The 27,979-nt window shown below is 41.4% G+C and overlaps 1 protein-coding gene across 3 annotated transcripts; it reads right to left on the bottom strand.

Annotated features, from left to right (window-relative positions):
• Positions 1-275: 275 nt before the first annotated feature.
• LOC136943581 (sphingomyelin synthase-related protein 1-like) lies at positions 276-27,635 on the bottom strand. 3 transcript variants are annotated; one of them, XM_067236947.1, is made up of 6 exons: positions 27,495-27,635; positions 24,446-25,072; positions 24,130-24,225; positions 2,099-2,216; positions 1,751-1,901; positions 276-1,599 (listed from the first exon to the last, which is right to left on the bottom strand). In XM_067236947.1, exons 2-6 carry the CDS (start codon positions 25,066-25,068, stop codon positions 1,295-1,297), a joined length of 1,293 nt encoding a protein of 430 aa, XP_067093048.1. In that variant the 5' UTR covers positions 25,069-25,072; positions 27,495-27,635; the 3' UTR covers positions 276-1,294. The 3 variants fall into 3 exon arrangements, with proteins under 3 accessions (XP_067093048.1, XP_067093049.1, XP_067093050.1); XM_067236948.1 differs by lacking the exon at positions 27,495-27,635 and adding an exon at positions 26,921-27,030; XM_067236949.1 differs by lacking the exon at positions 27,495-27,635 and adding an exon at positions 25,627-25,686.
• Positions 27,636-27,979: the final 344 nt, after the last annotated feature.

Raw genomic sequence — 27,979 nt, 5'->3', positions numbered from 1 at the left:
AAGGATATGATTGTTTCCTCATATTTGTTTAAAGGTAGGCCAAGCAAATACTAGTCAAATAGTCATCAATTCCAGTGGCCACACCTGTTCAATCACAACAAATGATTTTCCAACTGCAGGCAGGAAACTTTGTTTGCAACATTAACTGCAAACAAAGATACACCTCTTATGGGTTTTCTCTCTTCATATATCAACAGTGTGCAACAACATGACTGTAATAATAATAATAACAGTAGGAAGAGGAGTGTGGTAGAGGAGGAGAAGGACCACGGTGGTTTAGGCAGTTATTTGTAAACTTTTATTGCTGAGCCAAAAGGCAATTATTTATTTTTTGCATTGCAAACAAATACATATTAATTATTATTAACATATAAAAACAAAATAGTCTATAAATTAAGACAAACAACAAATACTTAGCGTAAAAAGCTGACTGGAGCATATTCTACTCATGACAGACAGACAGCTAAGCCCTTTGCACACATCTTGGTTGGCTACATCTAGCACATAACATACTGTAAACTGACATTCTTGTCATCAATTATTTCATGCTTTACAATTACATTAATTATTTCATCATCATCATCATCATCATCAACATCAAAAAAACTATCAAATTATAAATAGCAAAACCACCCAGTTCCATTGTGTTAATTAAAGCGTGTAAAGTGTGTAATACTGAAAGATCGTTGGCAAAATAGAACACCATTACAAAAAATTTTTTACATCCCTTGGGTTTGGTCATGGTGGAAATCTTGTCATAGTGAATTGTTATTTCTGTGGTTATGTGAACAAACTCAATCAAGTCACACTCCACAGGGTACTTGGAGACCTGCTCTCCTCACATACACAGGGAGGGTGAACTGTGAAACCAATACAGTGAGTTAAAGTGAACTTAACCAGACTCTGTGGGCATCAATGATTGCCAACACAAGGTGTAACATGTAACCATGACCCACCCATCCCATCTCCTCTTTTCACCCTAAACATGACCAGACGAGGTCAAAGTACCCACTGACATCAATTAAATAAAATGACAACCATTCATTAAAACTAAGAAAATATCTCCTTGTCCCCTGTACATGAACCCTTCTCATTGTTCTAACCAGAAACCACCCCCACACATCAGCGTGTTTGAGTTTAAAAGGTATAAACAGCATCCCAGTTGAGGCGAGTCTCGATAGACCTCCTAAAACAGTTGTCATGTGCGAGTTTTATATTTGGGACTACGGTTTTCATACACACACATATGCACACAAGCACACTTTCTGAAGCTGGTTAAAAAATAGCCCCCATTCTATCTTATCAGGGACCTCATGAAATCAGGCTTGTCGAAGGGCCAGTGGTACTGGTTGGGCACAGGCCCGTTGACGTTGCACTCAAAGAAAGAGAACATGGGGAACCAGATGCGAGCGCGGCGGCTGTGATGGAAAGCCCGGGTGTTGGCCAGTGTGTGGTAGTACAGGAAGAGGCGGGTGGTGATGTAGAAGGCTATGAACACGTCGATGGAGTAGTGCTCATGGGCCGCCAGGATGAAGAAGATTCCAAACAGGTTCAACACCCAGGAGATCGTGTGGATCAGGTTCCAGCTGCGGGGGGTATCTGTAAGGTGGATGGGGGATGACATCATCATTGATGGCCATAATGATGTGCATTTTAAGATCGGAAAAGACTGCACATTTTGTATACTGTAGGAGTTGTATGTAATCCTATAAAATACAGTACATAAAATTAAACAAGGAAATACACTTACACTCTGTGACAAAAAAGTTGAGTATAGTGAGAACTACAGTGTGCCCACTGAACATGTAGTCACCACAGGTGTGGACGCCGGTCAACGTCATTCCAAAGCCACTCCAGATTGCTATTGCCCTCTGCAGTTTACCCCAGGAATCACCATACATCTGGCAGATCGAGAGAACAGGATGGGCCACTACAGCATGTATAAATTGACTTTTAAAAGGTGTTTATTTTACCTCTTAGAAGAACTGCTGACTCAATCAATGATGAAACGAGCAAGAACATTCTTAAGAAGTAATAAAAATAAATATGATGCGACTTATCTAATCAAAATGTGCATGTGTGTATGTGTGAGCCACACCTTGCTTGCACACTGAAGGTGCTGTCCTGGTACTGAGAGAGAGGTGACGAACATGGTGACACAGCGCAGAAGAAACACGGTCCCCATTAGAGAGCACAAACGCCTGAACACAATGGACCTAGAGAGAGAACAGAGAAACAAAGAGAGATAAACAGAAAGAGAGAGAGACAGAGAAGGAAAAAAAAGCAGGAAACGTGAGGAAAGACATTTGCCACGAACAAGGAACTGCAAATGCTCCAGGGTACCACCTAAGGCACTGTTGGTTAGTCTAAAGCTAAATTTAAAGTGTTTAAAAAAAGCATTTTTTCAGATGGGTCATATGGCTGAGCGGTTAGAGAATCGGGACATTAATCAGAAGGTTGCCGGTTTGATTCTGGCCGTGCCAAACGACATTGTGTCCTTGGGCAAGGCACTTCACCCTACTTGCCTCTGTGGAATGTCCCTGTACTTACTGTAAGACTTATGACTAAATGTAAATGCATTAAGTCGTGAGACCGGCTCCATCGTGTGGGTGAAACAATAGCATAGTTGAATAGTGGCTGATGCCAATAACCAATCAAGTGCCTTGGGGTACAACATAGGGTTGTGTGGAAAGAAAGACAATTTATGAGATTAAGACAACCTACATTCACAGGCTGATGGAAGTCCACCAATATAGAAATAAAACTATATTTGATTTATGGGAACACTCAACATCTGGAAACATGTTCAAGGATTTAACAGTGGCTGTCAGTGTATTTTATCTTGAGTCTCCAGAACACCTGAGTGACACAAAGCCAGATTCAATGTCGAGTACCTCAGGTTTGTACTGTGGGCAAAATGTATTTCTTATTTCTTTTTACTTTTGTCGATGTGATACCTACTGTCGCTCATATGCAAAACCACCAATAATTATGCATCAAGTCAGTCTTCAACTGATTAGATTTATGTAGCCTTACTGATCTGCCTGAATACATTTGCTAAACTTGGAGTGTTGGCAGCATTGACTGAATACGTATTGTCTTAGAGGGGGACTATGGCATGATGAGCCAGGTCTTTGATGGATAATCACTGTATGCTAACCGTAACCTGGCCAGGGCTCTGGTTAGTTACGAATTCTGTAATATATCATATGCTGAGCCAAGGTACGCTAGAAATTACTGACGTAACCTCCCATGTAGCAAAACAACCTGAACATTTGCATATTGAAAACTATTGCAATTTAAATAGACTAGTGCACAGTGCATGTGATAAACACACACACACACAGATTTCTGGAATCATAGATGGATAGTGCAGTGCCTGTGATGCAGCTGGTGATGACAGTTCTTCTCAGTGGCTTTGGTACCTATATTTCTCAGATCACAATTTTAATTCTCTGTCACCTCTGATGTACAACCTCATCTATGTTCAACCTCATCTATTCTAGTCACTTATGCAGATCATAAAAGCAATTTCTTATATTAAAACACAATTGCTATGTCCTAGTACATTCATGCAAATGATAATGTAGCCTTCATTTGTCTGCTGTTTCTTATGTTATCAATTGCTTATGTTATGTTGATGAAAATGTATTAGATTGCTTCTCTGTTAAATTGTCTTACCACCACAAATATCTAAACATTTAGTTAATAACAGAAGTCATTACATGCACAATGGTTGAAACAGTTGTCAAGATTGTAGGCTTAATTCACCATACAGCGCTTGCATGTACAGTTCTGCCTATGAGGTGTTTGCTATGTTTACATAAACATTTGTATTTTTTCTTTGTGCTATGCAATGCTGTAAAATAGTCTGGTATTTTCTGTATCGCATTCGCATAAATAAGACATGACAACTGAACGAGGAGACATACGCACATCGTTCCTGTTGTATGCCCGTTTGTGGATCACCATTATGGAACGCCATGTTAGTCAGAATTAAATAAATAGGTTAATAAATAGATAAATACATAAATAAATATGGCTATGAAATAAACCCTGAAATTAAAAAGTATGGCAATAAATATATAAATATAGCATCATATAACTAGAGGGTACAATTTCTGTGGAAATAGGGTGTGCTTGCTTGCGTCGGTTGCACAGGGTCCGTTTTTTAATGACATTTTTACAACTGATATTTCTGTATATTTTATATAAAAATGCATACTTATTATTTATAAATATCACAGATTTAAAAGCATCTTTTTTTTGCTTCTCATTTACAACTCAAAATACGAATGAAGTGTAGAATGAAATAGGTCTTCTCATTTCCCCTGCAAGAGGCAGCCTCATAGCTGAATCAAAACGAATAAATTTGGCAGACCGGTGTAAAAATGTACCTAATCTCTATGATTTAAATGTCCTTTTAAGTTTTTCCCTTCTCGTGATATTTTCAGGCATTTAGCCTACTCATATTGCATTCATTCATGAACAAAGAACCTGAAGATTATTCAACGACGTTACCGGCAGTAGAAGATGGAATCGCGATTCAAACAGTACCATCTTCTAACTGAAAATATTCCCACCAAAACGTAAATAAGCTTGACTTTGTTTAGTGGAAAATCGCTCATTCATAGAAAGCTCACTGGTAGCGATCATTGTCAGTAACAACGCAAAATGCGATATAGCCCTGTGTGGAGAAGCTGCCACCAACAAATCATGGCCACCAACAAAACTCAGCAAAACTTGTTCTTGCTCCGGCTTTAGCTGTTGGATATTCGGCAGCGTTGCCACAACGGACCGAATTGGCTTTGCTCGCATCTTTCTCTGCCGCCATTACGGAACTACAACACAAACTAGCGCACAACATCAACGTCATCGTTCTCAGCCGCTCCGTTTGCTGATTTGCCGGTAGAAAATCAACCTGAAAAATCTGACTTACGTACCTCATGGCCAGAGCTATGTACAGAAGCAAAAATCAAATTGAGCGGAAGTACGTAGGAGGGCAGAGCCAGGCTAGTACTTCCTACGGCAGCTGAAGAAATTTGTCGTGGGCCGAAAACTGGATATAAGACACCTCAGGTTAAGAGTAAGGGAAAACACCATGATATAGGGTTGTCTTGACATTGCTGTCTCTCAGTAGGAGACTGAGAGAACATCACATTTACCAAACGCTTACAAAAGATAACGAGAGCTCAGACCTTGTACGAAGAACAGAGGGCAGGGCAAACTGACATTTTGGGGTTTAGAAGATAATCACACCATGGCAGGATAACTGCCATGTAGATCAGGGGCGTTCTGTGTGTTATATAAACTGTCTGTATTCAATTATTGAGTAGGCTCTCAATCTCGTGTGCGGAGAGACCTAGTGTATGTTGCCTTTCTGACTTGATCAATAAACGTGAGTTTGCATCTGAAAACGTGGATTGACTCCCTGTGTCGGCCTTTCGCACCTGTTCGGCTAGAAAGCCAGCCACCACAATTGGTGACCCTGACGTGATCCACAAACCTACATCTTTGATAAGGTAAGAGAATCACTTATAAAAAATGTAGTTCGTGGCGTGTTTGGACAGAAGGTGCAAAGTCTCATGTTTTCAGATGCAAAAACGTAAGCAATGTTGCATCAAACAGAATTTGTCTTGTTAAAACCCCATGTACGTCAAAATCCCGAATGAATGATGAGTAAATGTATATGTGCTAAACCTTCTACTGTCGCGGAGACAAGTGTCTTGTCGAAGCAGCGTTGTGACGTGGGGGATTATGTTGGACGCACATTTTGTCCCTAAGACGTAAAATCTTAGTTGAAATAGACGCAGGGAGGATTATTTCAAATAAACTTTTGTTACCGAGTGGAGCAATAATATGAGAAACGGAGTAACAGTAAACCGCATAGGATTCGAATGTTATTCATGAAAATGCGTGCGTATTTAGGCTAATTTGCCAAATCTAAATACGGCTAAATTATATAGACTTGATGTTTGAATTTGGCTAATAGTTTAAGGGACAGACTTTAACAAAAGCATTTACAATTTCTTTGCGGACACTAAACAAATGAACTGTACAAAGTCTATCAGAACTGTATATAGGAAGTAAAACATGTATGAAGATAATCAAACTAGTTCATTCTGAAAGTTTTGTGTACTGAAAACAAACAAGGTAAAAGCAGAGAAATTAGGAGTACTCTAAATTCTTAGTCTAAAAAGTTAAAATACAGGGAGTTATAAACCTGTAATCTTTTAAGACGCGCCGAGCAAACACAGAAAAGAGCTTCAATAAAAATAACGGCGGCAGTATGTAAGGGAGGTTGTACAAACATTGTGAAAAAGAAGAAATATATACATAACCAGTTATGTTAATGTTTTAAATAAATAACAGCATCACAATGTTTGTAAGAATGGAGTCAGATAAAATAAACGATACTTGTAAACTGTTAAATTATTGATAAAATAACTGGTGATTGAAGAAAGGTCAAGCAAGTTTTAAGTGAAGATACGTGTATGGGAATACGTTTGTAGAAAGGGAAAAGAGGCTGTAAACTTTAGATTGAAGAGAAGGAGTGATGTTGAAAGGTCAAGGAAGTCGTTATGAAGGTACGTGCAGGGATTGAAGGAATGGAATCAAATAATAAAAAAATTAAACGATGTTCAGAAACTTATAGAATAAACTTTTTATTAATTTTCCTATAAAACGGAATATGTAAATGTCGAATTTTTAAAGGAAGGATTAACTGTAAATTGATTTACATCTGTTCTTTCTGAAATTACAGACGGCGGGGCAAGTGAGCCTGGCACAAGCACGAGGAAGTGTTCAAACAAACTAGACACCCGAGTTGTACATGAGGAGGTTTATTAAACAGATAAAATATGTGTGTCAAAAATTGCATTTGCAAAAAGGTTTTCCCGTCCAACAACACCTCTGCCACACACATATAGCAATAAACTAACACATTATTTAACTAGGGGTATAGTCTTGAGGTTTTTAACCCGATTCATATCTCATTATAGCTGAGAAACGGAGAAAGGGGGGTTTTCTCAAATGGTTAATCATATACTTGTATCAAGTCTAGATCATCCAAGCCCACTGTTCCAAAGCTGCCTCTCATGGCAACGAGGAAAGGAGGCAGAGCGAGCCTAACCAGACACACTGACCAGACTCTCCCAGCCAGAGCACCTGATGGTGGCCAAATGAGTTCCAGCTCTGCCCTACCCAGAAGGACTTTGGTGGGAGGGGCAAGGGCAAGGGAGGGGCAGAGGCAAGGCCAGACCCCCCAGGGGCAGACAACGAAGGGTTGGAAGGCGGTCTGACAGGCCCAGTGACTAGAGGCTGTGGACAGCAGCCTAGAGCACACTATTTGTGGGCCCAGCCACAGGCAGAGTTAATGTTGCCAACCTGCTATCAAGGTGTAGTTACGATACACCTTAGAGATAACGTGACTGCCCTCCGAATGGAGGCCCCAGGTAGGAACACATACACAACCAGAGGCCGGTTTTGTTGAAAGATGGAAAATTTTGCATAACAATTAACATTTTAATTAGTTATGCTCTAAAGGGAAACACCTGTGACCACCACTGTAAATCCAGCTAACACTTTTTTCTGCCGCATGGGGTTATCCCCATGATTGTGAAGCTCAAGACATTTGAGCAGGTTAAGATTGAGAACCAATTCGAAACGTAGCCATTGGAATGCTGAACTAACTCTGTCAGTTGGCAGATCTTGTTTCAGGAATCCAGAGGTTTGAAGGATTTTCTGTGGTGGAACGGGAGCCAAGAAGGTAAAAAAACATTTAACAAGGTTTAATTAATGTCCCCAACTCTGTTTAAAGGCAGACCCAAAAAGAGAAAGAGGTGAAAATATTAGATAAATGTAAAGGAAATATGAAGAATTGAGTTTTGCCACTATTAAACATGTTATCTTCTGTCTTTGTAGGAATCGCATAGATCACATTACTATGTGGAGGGGGGAGTTAATGAGTAACGGAAGACAAACAAAAATTCAAACTATGGTCTCCAGGAGTAGGAGGCAACTTGAAATCGATAACTTTAAACAGTATTTGGTAGATAATTAAACAGCCACACTAAAGAAACATTATGAATGATAAAGTAAAAGATTCATAAAATTTGGAAGTCTAATCTTTTAACAATGCCGAAGCTTTTGTTGAAGATGTTGTGTAGGAGTGTCCAGGATCCATCCAGGGCGTATCCCAAGGGAGAGGGAGAGGGAGAGAGAGGAGAAACCTCCCAAGCCAGTCACTATCCAGCCTGGTGACCGGGTCCTTCTTAAAATCTACCGGAGAAAGTGGAACACTCCGCGTAGAAACACAGGGACACAAGCGACTGTGACTAACAGTACAGTGTCAAGGGTCAACCATGTGATTTCATCTGGAATCACTGTTAAAAATCCCGGATCAGACTTGATAACACCTATTGACTCTGATCTCCCTGTGACAGTACAGGACTGTGCTGTCCTAAAGCAAAGCACACAAATAACGTGTTTAATCTCAGTCCTAGGACTGGGCGTGGTCGTTGCTTAAGACCAAGGACCATATCCAGGGCTTGAAAGTCTTACCAAGCCACCCTGGACAACGGCGAACAGTCACTCAAACCTGTTCCCAAGAAAGGGATCAGAAAATGAAACTCAATCGCCGGGAGAACGAACAATCCCTTCCCTGGTTGCGTTCCAACTGGGAAGAAGGGGGGTGAGTGATACGCAGGGAGACACGGGGGAGAAAAGGATGCACAGCAATTTTGACATTCGAAATGTGAAACCAAAGTAACTGTTAACAAATATGCCTTGGTGGTTAAGGTGATAGAACCAGGGGTTTGTTGATGACTATAACAATGTTCTGTTGGCTCTGAGTTAACAAACTCCCAGCTACTACTGTCGTGGCACGGAGAACCGACTGGCGGTCAGCAGAACAAGCAGGAATGGGTGATGTATACCAACACCCACTATTGTTCCTGATAAAGTTTCACAAAAGCTATCACTAAACTGAAAACTCCGGATTGGAGGGCTAAGTTACTAGTGCTGCATACCTATCTCCCTGTCCCGGTTTCTATAAACTCACCTCCACTATGATGACAGAGTGCAAACGAATGCACCAAGATCATCTAACGAATTGGTAAGGTAGGGCTGAACTCTAGAGATGTTTTAGGAGAAGGCATGTACAGCAATGACTAACGTAGAATGTATAGCCCAAGTACTGGCTCAGGCAATGCCAGCAGTTAGAACTATGGAAAGATTCGAGGTTGAAATAAAAATTGCTGCAGCCCACTTCAAGGTATCTGTGGACTGATTTCACAGCACAGGCTAACGAGTTGTCAGACTTATGTATGCTCTAAGGCCAGGACCGAGGAGTTGTATGTCACTTCTAACACACCTAGGTTGGGAAGAGTGCGAGGAGAAAACCAACCGGTGGCTGACCGTACCTGAGAACATGATAAAACAGAATGTCCCCACGTGCGAAGCAGCATGCCTCACATATCTAGGATCTCGTGAGTATACTCTTAGTGTCCAAGGGGACCCGGAAGAACCGGTCCAAAGAGACATTAAGCTTAACTGCCAATACCTAGAAGGAATGTTGCCACGTTTGGAGGAGGAGGTGGCCATTCCGAAAGGGGTAACTCTAACGCAAGAGAAATCTTTCGAGTGTTATCAGAAAACGGGCAATATAGATGTAGGGACCGTACCAGCTCAGGACTGTAGTTACATCTGGGAAGTAAGTGGGCAATGCACCAAACTGATCAATGGGCAAGCAAGACAGATTAAGGGAGCTCAGCCAAGGCGTCCAATTCCCCCGGCCTGCCCTTATCATTTTCAAACTCAAATTGTGGCTGATGTGTTTTGGCTCTGTGATTATGCAAAAGTCTAAGGTCGACACTGCCCATCGATTGGAACGGGAGATGCGCTAGAGTCCACGGGGTCACTCACGTGGTCTACTTTCGATTGCCCTCAGAGGCAGACAAAGGGGAGAACCGGGTCCGCTCTAAACGGGCCTACTCTTCCAATGTTACCATCGACTCTATCGGTCAGCCAAGGGGGGTGCCCAATGAATTCAAAGCCAGAGACGAGGTAGCGTCAGGTTTTGAATCAATTTTACCATGGATAACGACTAACAAAAACACTGAGTGGATCAATTATATTTATTATAATCAGCAAAGGTTTATCAATTACACTGAGACTGCACTCGCTGCTCTGGGAGAACAACGGTCTTCCACCTCAGCCATCACCTGGCAGAACAGGTGCTGGATGGCTCCTGGTTGAGGATGGAGGGGTTTGTGCTAAAGTTGGTGATGTATGTTGTACGTTCATCCCAAATAACACTGCCCCAGCAGGAAGGTTTTCCCAGGCCATGGCTGACCTAAAGTCCCTGAGGGAGGAGGTGCAAACACATGCGGGACAGGGGACCGATTGGTTTGGATTTTTGAAATTACAAATGGGAAACTGGGGTTTTGGGTTTGCAAAAATGGGAATAACTATCCTCCTGACTATCATAATCTTAGCGAGTGTCATATGCTGCTGTGTGCCAATTCTCCGGTCTCTAGTTGTTTCTAGCCTTGCCTCCCCTATGGCGGTTGTACGCGCAAAGAGAAACATGCCAACCTCTCTTTTGCTTGCAGAAGGACTCCCCGGTCCGGACTTATCCAATACCTGAATGGGACGCGGGAGAGGACCACCACGAATAAGCTTGACTCCAGGCCATGCTATACCCGGTCTCGGAGGAAAGTCACTACGATAAGAATAACTTGTTAATTTGTTGGCTAAGAAATTTTGAAAGAGTTTTTGATTTATTTTGTTTAGATTTTTCAGTGTTGATTTATTTTGTTTAAATTTTAAGAGATTTTCTTTGGAACATACAAATTGTTGTAAATTTTGGAAGGATTGCCCTTTCAAAGCATTGCTTGTGTGTATTAATTATATGTTTTGATTCATGGTTTCTCCTCCAAAAAAGGGCCTGGGGCCCGGGGGGAGTTTTAATCCAGAATCTTGAACTACGACTGTTGGAAAGTTGTGAACAATGGACGGAATCCTCTGTGCTCATACACAAGGTTATTTGGACCTTGTGAGGGTAGTGGAGGGTCGGTCACTTTTTGGAACTGGTTTTAGCAAAGAGGTTTAACCCTTGTGCTGCCTTCGGGTCACATGACCCAAAAGTTCATAACGAACCATCGTTGTGTTTACCCAATTTTACCCAATACAAAAACAAATAAAAATTATTTTCTTTTAACCTTCGCAATGTGGGGGGGTCTGAGACAGCCCACCGGTTAAAAGAAAATGCTTCACTTTGTTTTTGTATGCAGTAAAGTTGTCGCAATACAACGGTGGGTCACAATGACTGATGGGTCAGAATGACCCGAAGATAACACAAGGGTTAAGATACTGGATTTTATGTACTAGCCTCATAAAGGCATTAAGGAATATTAGATTAGTGTATTGGTCTGTGGGGGAAATAAGGAGTAAAGAAGCAGTTATACGGGTATCATTTTATTATAGCTTGAAACCACATAGCCTTGACCACAAGGGCAAGTAGCACTGAACCGAGGTACCAGCAAAAGGGATATCTTGTCACATTACACAAATTTGGACCACTAGTCTCAGTTAAGTACACTAGCATACTATACGTTGTAGCTAACCAAGTTAGCATTGAATTATATAACAAATGATGTGTCTTACTATAAGTCGAGACTGTTGAAATTCCTGTTTTATAATTTTTCAGTTTGTTTCTTTTAATGTTTAAACGTTTTGGGTGGTGCCCGGGGAATTTCTATCGATTATATATCCAGTTCTCTTGTTTATAGTGAGAGGGAGAAGACCCTCTCAAAGGGGGGTTATGTCATGGGCCGAAAACTGGATATAAGACACCTCAGGTTAAAACTAAGGGAAAACACCATGATATAGGGTTGTCTTGACATTTCTGTCTCTCAGTAGGAGACTGAGAGAACATCACATATTTACCAAACGCTTACAAAAGATAACGAGAGCTCAGACCTTGTACGAAGAACAGAGGGCAGGGCAAACTGACATTTTGGGGTTTAGAAGATAATCACACCATGGCAGGATAACTGCCATGTAGATCAGGGGCGTTCTGTGTGTTATATAAACTGTCTGTATTCAATTATTGAGTAGGCTCTCAATCTCGTGTGCGGAGAGACCTAGTGTATGTTGCCTTTCTGACTTGATCAATAAACGTGAGTTTGCATCTGAAAATGTGGATTGACTCCCTGTGTCGGCCTTTCGCACCTGTTCGGCTAGAAAGCCAGCCACCACAAATTCAACCTGCCAAAGACAATGATGGTGCACTTCTACACAGCCATCATTGAGTCCATCCTCACCTCTATCACCATCTGGTACAATTTTGCCACTGCCAAGGACAAGAGCAGACTTCAGCGTATCATCCGCGCTGCTGAGAAGGTGATCGGCTGCAATCTGCCTAGGGCCTGCACACCTCGAGGACCCTGAGGCGAGCAAGGAAGATTGTGGCCGATTCCTCCCAGCCTGGACACACTGTTTCAGCCAATCCCCTCCGGCAGAAGGCTGCGGTCCATCAGGACCAAAACCTCACGCCACACAAACAGTTTCTTCCCATCCGCTGCTGGCCTCTTCAACAAGGCCAAGGACTCACACTGACTTGACCACTAATCACTTTATCTGCACAAGACACCTTACCATATTGTTGCCCTATTTGTACTATAGCCATTTTATTTCATTCTAAATATTTAACATTTTTGTCCCCTTAGTATAGAGTTAGACTTCTTATTTAAGATTCTTATATGTTTAATGTGTGCACTTTCCTGCCACAGTAAATTCCTTGTCTGTGTGAAGTTTCTTGGCGATAAAACCCATTCTGAAAAGTATTAATAATTGAAAGACGTAGAAACAGAAAAAAGTTGGAACAGTGAAGAGCATTGGCCAATCGGATTGATTCCTTGTTTCTTGTAACGTAGCAACCGTTGGTCATTGTCAACATTTCTAACCTAGAATCTAGGTTACAGTATCAAGATGGAGGAGAAACTAATCATGTGTCTGCACACCCAGTTCTGTTCAAACACTGAATTTAAAGATAACATAAATATAATAATCCATGGTGCAGGTTTGCCGATGTTGTCGTTGTCCCTGGTGAGTTTTTTTAATACTTTTAAATTCAATCTCGTCACATTACGTGACTTTGTTGTGCAACTGCAAAAGCTACTCTAACTCTGATTAAAATGCTGCTGCAAAAAGGCTGAACTATTGTGGGTAGTAGATAAGATCATGTTACATCTAGCCAACGGATCATGTACACTACCGTTCAAAAGTTTGGGGTCACTTAGAAATGTCCTTATTTTTCAAAGAAAAGCACTTTTTTTCAATGAAGATAACATTAAATTAATCAGAAAAACACTATACATTGTTAATGTGGTAAATGACTATTCTAGGTGGAAACGTCTGTTTTTTAAAGTAAATATCTACATAGGTGTATAGAGACCCATTTCAAGCAACTCTCACTCCAGTGTTCAAATGGTACATTGTGTTTGCTAATTACCTTAGAAGACTAATGGATGATTAGAAGAATTAGAATGCCAAAGGTCTCCAATGCTGTAATTGCTGCAAATGGAGCATTCTTTGACGAAAGCAATGTTTGAAGAACAAAATTTATATTTAGAATAAAAATAATTATTTCTAACCTTGTAAATGTCTTGACTATTTTTTCTATTCCTTTTGCAACTTATTTGATAAATAAAAGTGTGAGTTTTCATGGAAACCTGTCTGAACTGTCTGGGTGATCCCAAACTTTTGAACGGTAGTGTATGTCAAAGTGGTATTTGTACAGAACACCGTACTGTAGGCGTGAATAATGCATGCATGGTCATCATCGTCGTCCATCTTTGGCCGAAGCGAAGCTAGAGAGAGGATTCAATGGGAGATTTCCTTCAGTAAGCTAGATCTACTGCTTCAAATTGAAAACGGAGACGATATTTTGATTACAGACAAGTTCCTTAACCTCTGTTGTCAATATCGCCGATAAAAAGTAAATACTGTTACGAAGCATTTGTTTGTAGGTAACGAACGATAGACATAGCTAGCTATGTGACCAGGTTTCGCCGTTCTATGGCAGCTATGATGACAGTCGTAGCTAGCGTTGTAAGAACTCGTCACTAGAATGGCCATAACTTTAAAACAAAAGATCATATTTCAAATCTGCTGTTCTACATTGCCCACACAATTATGTATATATATATATCAACTCTAACATGGCCTGTATCTTGTATTGAAAGTGCTCGAAAATTTGCTCGTCTAATGTATGGTGGACTGAGAAAACATATTTGTCCAAGCGGAGCGAGCGGATGTCGTGGGAGAATTCCTACTGTGTTAGATTTAATGCTTCAAATTGAAAACGGAGAAGATATTTAGAGTAAAGACAAGTTTCTTAACATCTGTGCTCAATATCGTCAACTAAAAGTAAAAACGTTTCAATTACGAAGCCTTTGTTCGTAGTAACGCCAGCTGCAGTAAACCTTTCGTGACCCCGGTTTGGCTGTTGGCGACGGTCGGAAACAGACGGACAGTGTTGAGCCTCGATTTTTGCAGATTTTTGTGAAACTTGCTTAAAGAAAAATGATCTAGCTAGATTATGTACACTTTAAGCTCAATGTACATACCTTGTTTGGCCAATTTGGTCGATTGTGGAAAAAAGTAGAACCGTTTTTAGTTATGGAGAGCCATCGCGCTAGCTTGGAATTGCGTTATCCCACTCATCACTTCAGTGGTCATAACTTTTAAACAAAATAGTCTATCTTAAATCTGTCTGCTGTTCTGAATTCACAACAAAATTACGCAAATTTCATGCACTCTAACCCAGGGCCGGAGTGGGAGCACTTTTCAGGCCGGGAGTTTCAGGCCCAAGACCGGCCCTTTTTTTTGTATACCAAAGAGGGCCGGATGCAGCCTGCTTTCACTGGGGGTGCAGTGAACATTTCTGGGGGGTATCATGATTACAGAAAGGGATCGTATTATTTTTTATATTGATACAATTTTTGAGACTGCTTAACGATCTGAGTGTTAATCAGGCACGGAGCCAGACGTTGTAAACATTCGGAGCCCCAATTTAGGACGTATGGGTTTGATGTGATGCAAGATAGGGACTTCTACACTTAATCCGAGCGCGCACAGCGAGCGAATTTTTTTGGCCATTATTTGAGCGCAAAATAGTTTTGACGTTTTTCAATTGGTAAAACCTTGTCTAGTGATGCCATCTCTACGCCCATCCATCCTCCCTGACGCATATCGTTACGGTATGGCCGCCCGTCCCAGCTATCGGTAGCCGATCTGATAAAACTTTTTGGAAAAGTCGGGCTATGGACCCAACCAACTCTTTTTGGGAGGGGAGAACTCCCTCACATGGTACAACCCATGTAGAGGCTGAGGTGTCAGAATGCGGAACTTGTGTAGCCTACTTTAAGAGAAGATAGACTAACGTGACAAATGTCAACCAAAAAAATTATCCTCGACTGGCCCAAAAGTGAAGCGGCCCACCGGGAACTCTCCCGATTCTCCCGATTACCCACCCCGGCCCTGCTCTAACCTGTCCTCTAGCTTGTATTTAAAGTGGTTAAAAATGAGGTTTTCTAAAAAAGTATTGACGACGGAGAAGATTTTTGTCAGAATGGCTCCGTGAAATCGTCTTGATAAAGGATGATTTGCCTAACATAATCATACAAATATTTATATCATTAGAAAGCCCTACTTCTTGTCTTCAAAATGGTATATATAGTTCAGGTCTATTATTTGAAAAACTATGCATATTCAGGCAGGAAAGTGTTAAACAGTGTCAAAAATTGACGCGGTGAGAAACAGTTCTGTCAGTGCATGACGTCACAATGGAATTTGACTTGAACATTCTGAACCATTGAAACCCATTCATTTTTTTTTGCACTTTAAACTTTAATATCTTAAAAACTGTAAAAGTTATCAATGAGAAAAGTAATAGCACACTAGAGCAGTTCAGACTTTATCAAATGAAGTTTGAACAGTGTTTCTAGCTTAAACAGTGTGAAAGGAGTAGGCGACGGAAAAAAGTGTGAGGAAAAAAAAAAAATAAGTATGCAGAATAACAATAGTGTTTTTGCTTGCAGCAAACACACACACACCAAAAATAAAATAATAAGTATGCAGAATAACAATACTATTTTTGCTTGCAGCAAACACACTAATAATATATATGTGAGAGAACAAAGGTTGTGCCCTTGCCGAAGGCAAAGCACACCCAATTATATAGCTGAATACATTTACTTACATCAATAAATAAATACATTTACTCATTTCAAAATTACGTTTTTGTAAAGACAACATTTATTTGTTTCATTGGACTTTTATTTCCTAATGCCACATTTATTTATTTTTTGAGACTTTTATTTCCTAACGTCACATATATGTGTGGCGGCCTGCGGAAACCCTTCACATCGTGAACATTTTTAAAGGCAGATAGGGACACCTACTGTAGATTCGAGAGATGGAAGACATTAGTCGTGTCAGAGATCGGTCCGTGTACTTGGTGGCCAACGGATTTTCGTTTTGAAATGAGAAAACCAAAATCGGGAAACGAGTTGTTTGCCGACTACCATTTAGAAATAGGAAAACAAAAAACTGAACACCACCCATTTTCCGTTTTGATAATAGAAAAGGAAAAAATAAATAAACGACCCGTTATCTGATTTTCTTTGATGTGCTTATACACGGAAATCGGGAATTCAAATAGTGTGTGGAAATCTTCTTTCTCAATTTTGCGTAGATTTGCGTGTTGTGACACGGAAGTTGCTCCCACGAGCTTGACAGTCACTCTGGTCCACATATTCAGGATGTCAGCAGAGGGCGCGCTGCCATTTGTATGGAAGCAAATCAGTGATATGTTTTTAATTTGAAAAGGCATTGAAGACTTAATATTGAAATTTAAACAATACCGAATTGAATATGAATATATATTTCAATGGAAAAAACAAATATGACCCAAAAATTCAAGACTCAGAAATTCAGGTTGCTCTCGTATATAAGAAAACAAACGTTGTACAAACGTATATAAGAAAACATTTGATTTCTTACTGTTGAGACGGTTGTTAGAAGAAGACCGCAGGTGGCGGATGGGGGTGTAAGGCTGGAGAATAGACTTGATGTAGTCGGGTGCAGTCCCGTTCACTGCTCGGAAGGTCAGTACCAGGGTCTTGAATCTGACACGGGCCGTGATGGGAAGCCAGTGGAGGGTAGAGCCCGACCGATATATCGGCGGGCAGATATTATCGGCCGATATTGGGCATTTTCCAAACTATCGGTATCGGCATTATAATGGCCGATAAATAAAAAATAAAAAATTTGGTGTGTTTTTGTTCAAAGGACTTTAAGTTTCATATCTTACGTTTGTATTTTTCTACATTTTATTTATCAAAAACTGCAGTAACATTATTTTAGTGAGGAAATAATAACAGGAGTCAGATGGCTGAGCAGTTAGGGAATCGGGCTATTAATCAGAAGGTTGCTGGTTCGATTCCCGGCCATGTCAAATGACGTTGTGTCCTTGGGAAGGCACTTAACCCTACTTGCCTCGGGGAATGTCCCTGTACTTAGTCGCTGTGGATAAGAACTTCTGCTAAAATTGACTAAATGTAAACTACAAATAACTACTGTTAGGGAAATCAGTTTGTTTTGTTACGCGTTTCTGGATTTTTAAAATATTGTTTTATATCGGCCGATATCGGAACATGTTTTTTTTGCAGTAGTCCAACATGGAGAGGACAAGTGCTTGGACTAGCAGCTGGGTGGAATGCTCAGACAGGTATCTACTGATCTTCCGGATGTTGTAGAGGGTGAATCTACATGACCGGGAGACCGCAGCAATGTGGGCTGTGAGGGAGAGCTTGTCATCCATGGTAACCCCGAGGTTCCTGGCAGAGGATGAAGGGGTCACTGTCGCAGATCCCAGGGTGATGGAGAGAACGTGGGAGACCGAGGGTTTTGTCGGGATGATGAGGAGTTCTGTTTTGGCGAGGTTCAGCTGGAGGTGGTGCTTGGTCATCCAGGCGGAGAAGCAGGCCTCGATCCTAGCTGAGATCCCCGGATCAGTCGGAGGGAATGACAGGTACAGCTGCGTGTCGTCAGCGTAGCAGTGGTAGGAGAAGCCGTGGGAGGTGATGACTGGTCCAAGCGAGGTGGTGTACAGGGAGAAGAGGAGGGATCTAAGGATGGAGCCCTGTGGGACACCAGTGGAGAGCTGGCGGGGGCCTGACACTTTGCCTCCCCAGGAGACCTAGTAGGATCTTCCCGACAGGTAGGATGAGATCCACTGAAGTGCAGTGCCAGTGATGCCCATCTCAGAAAGTCTGGCGAGCAGGATTTGATGGTTAAGCTGGTGAACATTACCCACTCCGGTTCAATGCCCCCAACCTCCGCAGGGATACCTGAGAAACTCTGCTGGAGGTGTGAGTTGAAGATCTCGCGAACAGGGGCCTCCTCCAAACGGTCCCATCTCACCCGCACTACTCACTTGGGTTTACCAGGTCTGTCCAGAGTCTTCCCCCACCCCCTGACCCAACTCACCACAACATGGTGATAGGTTGAAAAATCCAAAACATACAACCTCAGATCCGACGACATGATTACAAAATCAATCATCAACCTTCGGCCTAGGGTGCTCTGGTACCACGTACACTTATGAGCATCCTTATGTTCGACCATGGTGTTTGTTATAGATAATCCATGACTAGCACAGAAATACAACAACAAACACCCATTCGGGTTCAGATCAGGGAGGCCTTTCCTCCCAATCATGCCTCTCCGGGTGTCCCTGTCATCTTCCACGTACCTGTTGAAGTTTCCCAGCAGTACTATGGAGTCCCCCACTGGGGCCCTAAAAGGGCAAAATACTCCGATCTTCTGTTTGGTCCATATGCACATACAACAGTCTGAATTTCCCCCCCCACAAACCATAGACGTAGGGAGGCGACCCTCTTGTCCATCGGGGTCGCCTCCCTTCTCCTCCAACTCCAACTTGTGTATACAGTTTCTCTTCCCTGAAACATACTTCATTTTCTAATCTAGGGTGGCTGGTGCCGTCTTGGCGTTTAGGGCTACGTCAAAAACTCTTTAGTTTGCTTAACTACTGCACTAAATCACACTTGACTGGTGGGGACCTCACCCATACTGTTATTGTAACTGTTATTTGTCGCTTTGCATTCTCTAATTATACTTTTTTCTCTCTGTTGCCCATCTAACCTCCCCTGTGGTGTGGGGGGGTTGAGCTTTCAACATCGGCCTGGTTGCTGATGTGACAATGTTGGACCGAGTCCCCAAGTAGACTTTGGTCTCCTATGACGGACCACACAGAGTTCCTGGTCCCTTCCTGTCCTTCTCCCTGGCTGTCCTCTGATGCATTTGGTGGAAAGCATATTGGTGCAAATACATTTGCAAATACATATTGGTTATGCTGTCACAATCAAACCACAGACTAGCTCCTGGTTGATCTGCAGCTGTGTGACCATTGGTCAGAATTTAGTTTGGCACAGCTTTAATGCTGTTTTCAGAGATTAGCAATTTCTTTCTTTAAAAAACAATATATTGAAAAAGTAAAGGGTGTGGAGGTATACCAGACATTATTAGAATAATCTGGTGTATATTTGAGATTTTTTGACAGAAGTCTGAAAAGGTTATTGAGATTAGTGAGGATTTCATGCTATTTTCAGAGATTAGCGATTTTCTATAATATTTTTAAAAACTTTATTGAAAATGTAAAGGGTGTGGAAGTATACCAGACATTATTAGAATAATGTGGTGTACATTTCAGATTTTTTGACACAAGTCTGAAAAAGTTATTGAGATTAGTGAGGATTTCATGCTATTTTCAGAGATTAGCAATTTTCTATACATTTTTTGAAAACTTTATTGAAAAAGTAAAGGGTGTGGAAGTAGGTCATACATTATTAGAATAATCTGGTGTATATTTTAGAAGTTTGAAAAAGTTATTGAGTTTATCAAGGATTTCATGCTATTTTCAGAGATTAGCTATTTTCTATAATTAAAAAATATATATTTTGAAAAAGTAAAGGTTAGTTAAAAAAAGTTACAAAAAAAGTTAAAGTTAATTGAGTTGAATTGCTGATGAAGGGGCTATTTAGAACGAGGAGCGGCATTGCTCAAATGCACCGCTATTCCTCTTCCTCCAGACAGACCCATAGCTGGCAAAGCCTACTTTATGGCAAACTTTGCAGAATCTATGCAAGCGCAGCACACCTTAGCTGGCATGAAAAATATATATTGCCCAGTGGCAGTCCCTGAGAGAGTAAGGAGTCCTTGATCATTGCATTTGTATTGTTTAGTATTACTGCTATTTTTCAGAATGTTTTCCTGCTGTGGTAGTATTGTTTACTGTTCTATTACCTACAGTGTGCGAATTATACAATGACAATCGGGGGGGGTCAAACCCCCCCGCAACAACGTTCACCCCTGCCGCCGCCCCAACCAAGTAAACGGCAATGGCACACACACGCACTACTAAAACTACAAACACTATTGTAGTCATTTCTTTCTGAAATAAAAAATTTGATCTTTACAAAACTACCAGAGGAACATATCTGGCTGTTCATCACAAAATACGGTAGTTGGAAATATCTCCAGATTCTGACAAGCAATGACACAGATAAATTAAGCTATCTTGCTTGATACAGAGCTAGCGATAGCTATCTTTTAAGTTGGTGGGTGGTTAACCATGTTTCTATCATTAACATTCTTGTGAATATTATACAGCTAATTGCCATTACAAATACATTTGTGACAGATTTTTGTGGGGTATTAGATAACTTGCCTTTCTGAACTTTCTCACGACGCGGAACGTACCGCTACGTAGCTACACTGAGGTGATTGAACCAGCACACTTCCTGGTCACTCGCGCTGTTTCTTGAGTTGTATTCAGTGTTGCCACAGTTACTTTGAAAAAGTAACTTAGTTACGTTACAGTTACTTGATTTTAAAAGTAACTTAGTTACTTTACAAGTTACTTGATTTTAAAAGTAACTAAGTTAGATTACAAGTTACTTTATTAGTTACATTCAGCAGCTGCCGACAACAACCCCGCCGCCTCAACATAAAAATAGGTGCGTTCGACTTCATGCAGCGCCGCCGGTGCTGCATGAAGTCGAACACACCTATTGACAACCGTCTCTATAAGTTTGACTGTGCAGTGCTGCGACTCCAAATGTTTCTTCAAATTTGACGTCATGTTTTTGTAGCTTGATAGCACTTTGTCGGCACCAGCACAGAGTGTACAACGAACCTTGATATTTCCATCTTTAGCTGACAAATACTCAAAATAGTGATTATATTTCCATCTCGATAATGCGCATCTCTCTCTCTCCTGCTACATTGTTGTTTGTGTCACTGAGTGGTAGGTCTATGTATATACACGTGACGTGACCCTAGTGCTGAAAACGTGACTTAATTGTCGCGTAGGCTTAACTCCCAGAGACGCAAGAAGAAATCAAATATATATTTTACTATAAATGACAAAATAGTAACGCATAGTGATTTGGACAAGTAATTTTAATCTGATTACTGGTTTGGAAATAGTAACGCGTTAGATTACTCGTTACTGAAAACAGTGGTCAGATTAGAGTATCACTGGTTGTATTGGGCACTTGTCACTCGCGCTGTGTTTATTGAGTGAATTTTGACTAGATGGCAGTCAGTGTAATACTGTGTGTGATATTTCCTGCTATGAAGTCAACATTTCTGTGTATCGCCAACCTGTTACTGAATGAAAATGGTAAATATATTGTTATATTTACGATTACAGGTAAGAACGATATATAAATGTATCGACCCCCCAGACCTGTGGTTTTTACCTCTTTTAGGGGGGTCCGAGCCTTAATCGGGGGGGTCAGCCCTTACAAAAAAGAAGTATACTTCAAGCTTATTTTGTAAGTATACTTAGTATAAAAAGTATACTATTATCATGTTACTTAAAGTATACTAGCAGTGTACTTATTTATATACTATTTTTGTACTAAGTAAACTGAATTGGTCCACTTTTTAGGTCACTTAGTACACTTTAAAGTACACTTAGTGTATTTCAAGGTTTACTTTTGAATACTGTAAAGTTGCCTGTGTAGTGCACTTTCAGTTCATCAAGTATACTTCCCAAAGTAATAAAAAGTATACCTTGGAATACTCTAAAGTAACCTGTGTAGTGCACTTTCAGTTCATGAAGTATACTTCCTAAAGAGCCTCAAAGTATACTTTGCAATACTTTTAAGTGCACTTTCAATTAATGTAAGTACTTCAAGAAGTAAACTTAATAAATTAAATTTTACTATTGCTTACTAATATATTATAATGTTTAGGAGCCCCTCAAACGCCTCAGATTATAAGTCACTTAGCGAGAACGGGGGCCCTTGCAAAGTTACAATGCAGTTTCTTAGCTGAAAGAAGCTATTAACTCCGCACGCGTTGATGTTTTCAGAATCCAGCTCTTCTTATGAAACGTAACAGTAATTTAACTCATGGTTAGAATGGTAAACCACCACAACAATGACTACGCAACAAAACACTACATTCTAAGCAGACACATTTAAAAAACGAAATTCATGAAGTTACATTTGTTTTTCGAACAAACGGCAAACTTATCAGCAAATTTTAACACTATTTACCGCCTTGCATCATGGGAATTGACCAGCCAATGAGCCACGCTATCTTCATTTTTTCACATCGTTATTTTGTTCTTCAGTCAGTTTGACAGTATAACCTTCAAATTCATAATGCAACCCTTCTGTCTGCTTCTTTCTCAAGTAGCTTTTTCTTTTTTTCCTTTAATACTCCAATTGATAATTATTAGTATAAGATTATAGGGCTTCAGAATGTTTTGGCAGTAATTAAGGTTACAGCTTCAGTACCAAAAAAGTTTCAACGTGCAATGCATAATAGATTTTCATAGACATGAATAATTAGAATGAGATGGATCTAAAAAATGTAACCTGTCATGTACTTTAAAATTATTTGGACTGTTTTTGCTGTATAATAATAGAAAACGTACATCCTACTCCAGAAGAAATGTATACCATTTCGTTTCTAAGCATACTTCTTAAAAGTACATCAAAAGTGAACTATTTTCTAAGTATACTTCTGACAAAAGTGAATTATTTTCAAAGCATACTTAAAAGTATATCAAAAGTGAACTATTTTCTAAGTATACGTCTTAAAAGTATATCAAAAGTGAACTATTTTCTAAGCATACTCCTTAAAAGTATATCAAAAGTGAACTATTTTCTAAGTATACATCTTAAAAGTATATCAAAAGTGAACTATTTTCTAAGCATACTCCTTAAAAGTATATCAAAAGTGAATTATTTTCTAAGTATACTTCTTATAAGTATATCAAAAGTGAACTAAAAGTGTACTATCCATATTTTAGTATACTTATAGTATACTTTAATATTAGTGGTGGGCCGTTATCGGCGTTAACGCACTGCGACTCTTATCGGCGATAAAAAAAATATCGCCGTTAATCTATTCTCAAAGTTGGGTTGGGAGCTGGGTCTATACTACGCAAGCTATGATGACTTTCACCTTGATATTTTAGCGCGGATGTATACCTAGCCGAATTGCACTGTAGGGGGCGAGAACGAGTCTTCGAACCTGTGTGTATGCCTTGTGTATGAAATTATCACATCAAATGTGACGTGCTAACATGGATGCAGCTATGAAGCCGCCTGGTTTGCTTCAGGAAAAATGTATTTTTAAGAAGATTCCCAATGGAAACCTCGACAAGACTAAGGTTGTTTGGACCTTGTGCTATGCGGAATTAGTTTACTGTACGAGTTCTTCCAAGAAGTTTGTGATGCATTTTGGAAACAGGAGATGAGCTCCTGGTCTAATGCGCCACCTGGCTTGAGAAACCCGTTCTCAAAGACTTACTTTTAGTCATTATTTGGGTAGCACACATATTCTGAATGCCTTCGGCGGAATTCAAATGAACCATTTTAATCTAGATTAACGCCAATATTACAGTGAGATTAATCTAGATTTTAAACAATTATCTATGCCCACCACTATTTAATATACTTCTTTTTTGTAAGGGAGACCCCCCCAAACCCCCCCGTAATTCGCACACTGATTACCTACCTGTGTTTATGGAGCAGCAAAATCAACAGGAAGATGTAGCATAGAATCAAACCACATGCCTCTGCCATTGCAAAAGCCCAAGGGATTCTGGGTACACTGTTAAAGAGAAAAAGAGAGGTAAAAATGAGAGAGAGGGAGAAAGAAGGAAAACGAGAGAATGAGAGCGAGAGAACAAGATGGATGCATTGTAAATAGAGTGGGCAGGTTACAGCCTACAGTCTACTATCGGTACCAGTGGAAGATAAGAGTCATTTAGAGAGGGTGATAAGGTGTTACAAGACATATCTGCGTGCATCACTCCACACTCCAGACTCACCTGTCCAGGAAGATGTCCGGCAGAGGCGGATAAGTCCTCATATCCGGGACACGCTCGTGCACAATGACCATGACGAAGGAGGTGAAACCGAACACAAACATGACATAGACAGAGCTGATAACCGTTTTCCAGAGCTCTGGGTCCAGACGGCCCAGATTATGGTTCTGACGACACTTCCCATTAGCGTGGCTATGACCTAGCACACCTCCAGACCCCGCCCCCACCCCATTACACTCCCTCAGTCGCAGCTCAGTCCCATTCCACAACCGCTCACCGCCACTACACCAATGGTCAGCTCCGTTGCAGCCCCACGTACCCCCACCTGCGACCACAAGGGTAGCCCCAGCCCCATCGTTGGGCCGCAGTCCCAGTTCATCCAGGAGCTCCTGGTTCTGTCTCTGGAGGCGGCGGAGGGCCAAGGCTAACCGTTTGATGTCCCCCAGTACGGTGAGCCCCAGAGGTGGCCCGCGAAGGTCAGCCTCGGTCAGGGCCAGCAGGCTGGTGCCGTCTAGACGGTGTTGAGTGCACAGCAGCTCTACGTACACTGTGAAGCCCTCCTCTCTCAGCCACCGGGCCACCTGCTTGCAGCTCCAGCTGCTCACACTGGCCTGGGGGGGCGCCATCCCACTGGAAGAGAAAAAAAGAGACAAGAGGGAGGGAAGCGATGAAAATCTGACGGGAGTTGAAAGAGTGAGGTTTACAACTCACATTCACATGCACTCACTCACTCACAGTGTTTAACTGTGTCTAATCTGAGTATCAGCGAACACTCCTGAGAGCTAATCTGCTGCCTTGTCAAAGGCTGATATAGCTTGTCAGTCCAGTTACACTAGACTCATACAGTCCAAACAAGTCTACCACCTTCAGTTCAATCGAGAGAGAATGGGTCTGTCACCAAGATTTCTTAGGAATGAATCAGCCCCACAACACAATGCAACCTGCACAACCAGTGTGGATGAAGTAAATCCATACTTACAATGTAAGCCTGGAACTAGGCCCAACCCTGACAGCAATGACTGACTTTTTTCTTAGGACACAATGAGTGACACTTCTCTGTCACTTTAGAATCCTAAACAAAGCTCTTACATCAATTTAAGTATGCAGCCCATCCAGCTCAACAGGAAAGGAACTGAGTCTCTATACAGGGAAACAGGCAGTGATAACAAGAGTGTTCAGCATACCGACTAAACAAATATCCAATCCCACAGACGGCTCTTGCTCAGAACCACAGGAGTCGCCTCTTCCACTCTGTGTCCCCTGTTTACTCTGTGTCCCAGTCTTGGACACTGTAGCCATCTCTCCGTCTCTCTACACAGGGAGAACTTTAACCTCCTGATAAGAGCCAGCTCGGCAGCACAGCCCTTCCCACCGCAGTATCCTCCCCTGCTCCAAAGGTCTGACTGAGATGCCACCAACAACTGCTGAATAAGCTCTTCTCCTCAGAAGCACAAGTGAACTCTTAACATTTAACCGACAGAGGATAGATATAAGAAGATACTGTCTCTTGCACAATGAGCCAGCTCTCCCCCTCGTTTGTTGGGAGTCGCTGAGATTGAGTTTATCGGTGGAGACAAGCAGTGATCGGGTGTGAGCTGCAATGAGGATCACTTCCTGTCAGTAGCAGAGGGAGACCAGAACTAAGGAGGCAGTTTGATTGGCAATCAGACAGATACTTCCATCCTCTACAGGGCAGTAAAACACAGGTTAGATTAGGGAGAAACGTGTCTGTAGAGACACATTGTGTGGGTTTCGTGTGAGGTAAAGAAGAGGTCAGTTTAAACATGAGGAAAAGAGTGGCTGTAGTAGAACGTTGGGCCTACTGGACAAACAGTCTCTTGTGTAGCCTAACTAAGGAGAAGTGTATAACACGTGAAGGTTACATGGGTAAAACTAATAAGGATCGCCATGGTCATAATCAAGGCTGCAGTGTTCCAATGTCAAGTCTTTTTTTTTGGGGGGGGGGGACCAGATGGGTGACCTTGACAGCAGATTGGGAGAAGCTTTACTTCTACACTGAGATCAACACAACGTCCATGTAGGCCTTGGTTCAGGAGAGATTTTTACCACTGTCGGGTCAAGCAAGGTCCTGGCTGGCAAGCCTGCTGTGCAGTGAGCAGGCCCAACCCCCAAGTCACCGGGTGAAAAATCTCACAGCTGTCTCACATTTAGAGAGTTAGGCAATGTCTGAACGTTTACTGGAAAGAACAGTGTTTCACAGCAGTCACACAGTGCTAGAATGTTGTAATCATAAAACAACAGGAATATTTGAACATCTGTCCATTTCATAGAATGTGCTAACACTAGAAATGTAATGGCCATAAACCCTTAAAATCATGTATCAAGTCCTGGATGTAATACGGGGACAGTCAGTGTATCTGAGACAATAATGATCACAGATCAAAATCTTGAAGATTGTAACAACACACCCTGGACACCTGACACCAACTACCACCCGACCTCTGTAATGTAACTCACCGCAAAAATCTTCGCAGTTGTTTCTTGTTCAAATGCTATCAAGTTGAGTCCAGGCCCAGGGGTAGGCCTAAGTGTCTCTAGAAGACACAAGCTAAAGTCTGGTTCCCCAGCACGCCCAAACCTCTATCTGGATTTATCTATACTTAGGAACCTTGAATGCCATGTCAGCGTGTCTGGCGGGCTTACCAAGCCAAGTCTCTCTCTCTCTCTCTCTCTCTCTCTCTCTCTCTGAATTGTGACGCGAGAGAGAGAGCGAGAATCCGCATCTGTTCATAAGATCACAAAAGATCTCAAATTGCGTACGTTCATTTATAACGTATGTCAGTACATTATAACGGACTACAGCCCTGTATTGTGTAGATTATAGTAGAATGCTGACGAGCGTTTCATTCAATGGCACAGCGAACTTGCTTCTGAACAGTTCGGTCTAGGGATCATTGTCCAGAATCAAATTCACAACAATTGAACTCCCACTTAAACACCCGTTATTAGACACTGAGCTTCAGTGACTTAGTTGCGTACCCCATTTAACATTTGGCGAACTTCCCTTGTCACATGCAACACTTAGGCCTACCTTGGACAGTGTAGTTCAGATACCGAAATCGGCACTTTGTCACATAAATGCGTGTACCCCTCCTTTATGGCTTGGTTGTACGAGAATCCAGTGTTCACAAAGGTATTTCATCGCCAACATGCTTCAAACAGTTTGGCAACAGCCGCTAGTAAACAGGAAGAGCAGATAGGAGAGTGGCTCAGCCAAGAGCGGCACATTCACAGACCGTCTTCTCTTTACACTATACTGCCCTCTGTCGGCGAATAGGAAGCGCTTGTTTTGCTCGATCATAATTGGGTGTGCTCAAGCCTTCGGCGAGAGCACAACCTTTGTTCTCTCACATATATATTTATTTATTATTATTTATTTTCGCCCCCCTAAGGATCAGTCAATATTTGGACTACATACACAACGGCGGTGTCAAAAGGTTCGTCTTGGTAGCGATTGCGTTGGTTGTATTTTTATTTACGTTCCGTTGCATGGTTTAAGTAGAAATTGCGTTTTTG

Source organism: Osmerus mordax, chromosome 5 (genome assembly GCF_038355195.1).
Source record: "Osmerus mordax isolate fOsmMor3 chromosome 5, fOsmMor3.pri, whole genome shotgun sequence".
In the NCBI taxonomy this organism is placed as follows: domain Eukaryota; kingdom Metazoa; phylum Chordata; class Actinopteri; order Osmeriformes; family Osmeridae; genus Osmerus; species Osmerus mordax.
This window is presented reverse-complemented; position numbering and strand designations above follow the sequence as displayed.